General features: G+C 65.9%; 1 protein-coding gene across 1 annotated transcript in view; it reads left to right on the top strand.

Annotated features, from left to right (window-relative positions):
* PFKL (phosphofructokinase, liver) overlaps positions 1-3,555 on the top strand; it is a 20,739-nt gene that overhangs the window by 13,140 nt on the left and 4,044 nt on the right. The window contains exons 10-13 of the mRNA XM_012661522.1: positions 704-807; positions 2,018-2,164; positions 2,483-2,553; positions 3,222-3,309. Of these exons, the coding sequence (XP_012516976.1) occupies positions 704-807; positions 2,018-2,164; positions 2,483-2,553; positions 3,222-3,309 (410 nt within the window). The remainder of the gene's footprint in view (positions 1-703; positions 808-2,017; positions 2,165-2,482; positions 2,554-3,221; positions 3,310-3,555) is intronic.

Here is a 3,555-nt window from a genome sequence, read left to right as displayed (position 1 = left end):
GGCAGGTGAGGCCCGCGCAGCTCGTGCCCGTCCTCGGGGGACATCTGTTCTGCTCAGGGATGTGCGGGGGCCTCGGGGGCCTGGCACCTGGGTGTGCACGTGCTGCAGAGATGACAGGTGGTGCTCTGCGCCCCCCGCCTGCTCCAGAGCACTGTTTGAAGGAGTCTCAGAGGAGGGATGGGCCCGGTGGGTGAGGGGAAGTGGGAGGGCTGTGGGGGGACACCAGCTGCCGGTGGGCAGGGTGCACCTGCGGGACCAGAGTGTCGGGACAGCACGGCCAGTGCCCAGTGCACAGGATTCGGGCATGGAGAAGGTGCAGGAGGCCACGGGGGCCAGTGGGGGTACAGGAAGGCCAGATGTTTGGGTTTCAGTCCTTGGGTGGCGTGGGGCGCCGCCCTCCTGCAGGTGTGCCCACGGACAGGCTGGGGCAGGCTGCATCCGATGCCTGGTTTCCTGTCTCCGTGCTCCCGCCCGCTGCCGGGCCATGTGCTTTGCTGTGTGGGGTGACATGGCCTCGCGTCACGTGGGGTGTGGTGACGGTGGGACGCTGGCTGCACGGTGCCCGCTCCTTTGCGGCTGAGCTCACAGCCACGTGCCGAGCGACCTGCAGAGTTCCGGGGCTGTGTGCCCCGTGCCACTCTGGGCTGTGCCGAGGCTGGCTCAAGGCCCTGCGCTGAGCCGTGTGGCTGCTACGTGCTGTGAGGCCGCAGGGCTGCGCGTGGCACGACCGGCTTCCTTTCCAGGAGCTTCGAGAACAACTGGAACATTTACAAGCTCCTCGCCCACCAGAAGGTGTCCAAGGAGAAGGTGAGGCGGTGGCGCAGCACTCGCGCTCTGTTCCTCTGCAGGGCCTGCCGCCGACCCGACCCTCCCGTGTGGGTGGGAGGCCCAGGCCCTGCGTGGCCGCGTCCGAGGAGCCGTGGCCGCGTCCGAGGAGCCGTGGCCGCACGGTCGGCCGGTGCTTTTCAAACGGCTGACGGGACCGCGGTGAGGCCCAGCGTTAACGCGGGAGAGCGGGGGCGGTGTTCATGAATCGCCCCGCACGGCTGAGAACCTCAGGAAACGGGGTCCCTGCAAGATAAGCCTGGTGAGAGTGCTGGGGGCAGGAGTCACGCGGGGGGGCCCTGGCTCTGAGGCCCCTCAGGCCACACCACGGAGGTGACCGAGAAGGTGTGGAAGCCTCGCTGGGGCCAGAGCTTCGGGGCCTAGGGGGAGACAGCGCGGCCAGCCCGGGTGCTTGTCACCTTGTCGGTGGCCTGTTTGTTCCCAAAGCTTGCTGGGTGGGCAGCATCCTCCGTGGAGGGCAAAGTGATCTCCATGAACCACCCAGAGCCCGGCCAGGGCGCGGCCGGCTCGGGGGCAGCTGGGCTGGCTGGTCTCCAGGACCCATAGAGCCACGTGGCCTGGGGGCGCCACCAGCCGCGTGTGGCCGCTGCAGAGCGAGGGGTGCTGGACGTGCCAGACACACAGCAGGTTGCAAAGACGCAGGGGGAAGTGAAGGCGAAATGCCACCAGTAACGTTTTATGTAGATGGATCCCACATTGAAGCTGCAGGAATCTGGATGTGCTGGGTAAAGTTAGCCATAGTCCTAAGGGAAATGCCACCGTTTCTTTGTACGTTCTTAACGTGGCTATCGGGAAACGGGACAGCCAGGGCTCCCCTCCTCTCTGTGGCAGTGCTGCTCCCTGACCCCTGAGAACAGGTGGCCGTTGAACCTCTCAGCAGGCACTGACGCTGGCTCAGACCCACGAGCTGCCCCACGAGCCTGGCTGAGGACAGGGACCACTCCCTCCACCTGGGGACGCGGCCCTTTGTGTGCCAGGCTCGCACCGTGGCTCACTTGGTCCTCACTGGAATCTTCTGGCATCAGTAGGACAGATGTTCATTATTCCCAGGGCAGCTGGCGGGAGAACCTGGCCCCTTTTCCAGAACCTGCCACCTGCTGGTCTCCTGTGCAGGCCAGAGGGTCCTTCCTCAGCCCGTGTCTCACGCTTGTTCCGCCGCTTCCCTCCGCAGACCAACTTCTCCCTGGCCATCCTGAACGTGGGCGCCCCAGCGGCCGGCATGAACGCGGCCGTGCGCTCGGCGGTGCGGACCGGCATTTCCCAGGGCCACACGGTGTACGTCGTGCACGACGGCTTTGAAGGCCTGGCCAAGGGTCAGGTAGGTGCAGCTGTGACCGGGGGTGCCTGCGGTAGCTGGAGCTTGTGGTTGTCTGGTTCGTGTGTAGCACAGCCCTCGACTATCACAAACGCATGAGGACTCGGGGCTTATGATGTGCAGACTCTGAAGCGGCCCCCTGGGAGGGACCTGCTGCCTGACAGTGGAGGCCTAGGGCTGGGTCTGTGTGGCAGTGCCCACTTGGGCCGGGGACCCAGCTCTCCCTGTGGCCACATGGCAGAGCCGGCACAGCCCCTGCCTGCAAGCACAGGCCGGTCCCCGCTGGGGAGGAATCGGTGACACCATGCCTCCCCCCAACAGGTGCAGGAAGTGGGCTGGCACCATGTGGCTGGCTGGCTGGGGCGTGGCGGCTCCATGCTGGGGACCAAGAGGTGAGCTGGTGGGCGTAGGCAGCTGGGGGCAGGAGGGTCTGGTGTAGTGTCCAGGCCCGAGGGGCCAGGGGTGGCAAGGGGAGACCAGCCCCGTGGCCCTGGGCTCAGCCCCTCTTCTGCCTGGTGTCCTGCCCAGAGCAGGCTTCACACCATCCCGCCGGGACTTCTGATCACCTGGGCAGGGAGGGTGTTCCGCCCTCCGGTTGTCGCCAGGCCGGTTGTCGCTCTGGCTGCGGGCCCGTCTGGTGGTTTTCATCCCAGGGCCTGGTGGCCTGTGGGTGGGCCTGAGACCCCGTGGGGTGGGCGTGGGGAGGGCATAGTCACCCTGTGTGATCTGGGGGACGCTGCCCTGTTCCGAGCTTGCAAGGCTGAGGGGCCGGGGAGCGTCCCCTCCTGCTGCTGTGTGCAGAGAGAGGAAGCCTTGGCGGGCAGAGATGCCCACAGCAGCCCAGTGAGAGGTGAGGGCTCCGTGCCTGGCGAGGACGCCAGGGGTGCCCGGGCTGCGCACAGGCTGCGCGTCTGTGTCCCTCTCCACGTGGCTCCCGGGGCATCTCGGTGACGGGTTAATGGCCCTGAAGTGGCCGTGGCATGCTTTTACGTGACCAGCTGCGACTTGGACATGTGTCCTTGGACGCTGCGAGTTCACACAGACGTGTCTCTGCCTGCAGGACGCTGCCCAAGGGCCACATGGAGTCAATCGTGGAGAACATCCGCACCTACAACATCCACGCCCTGCTGGTCATCGGCGGGTTTGAGGTGAGGGGCTGCCTGCTGGGGACAGAGAGACCTGAGATGTCTCCCTTGCCCTGGGGCCGCTGAGAAGCCCCTTCATGAAAACCCACGTGTCCGCTGGCCTCAGGCAGGGGTCACTAGGATCAGTGTTTTCAAGTGTGGTGTTTGGCTTGGGGGTGTGTCGTACTTTCTCCTGAAAGCTTCACGAGGTTCACATTACCCTGGGTGCTGGGGAGGTGGAGGAGGAAGGGGAGGAGGAAGAGGGGAGGA

This window comes from Propithecus coquereli, unplaced genomic scaffold (genome assembly GCF_000956105.1).
Source record: "Propithecus coquereli isolate 6110/MARCELLA unplaced genomic scaffold, Pcoq_1.0 Scaffold717, whole genome shotgun sequence".
In the NCBI taxonomy this organism is placed as follows: Eukaryota; Metazoa; Chordata; class Mammalia; order Primates; family Indriidae; genus Propithecus; species Propithecus coquereli.
The sequence above is the reverse complement of the archived record's forward strand: the minus strand, read 5'-3'. Positions and strand labels throughout refer to the sequence as shown.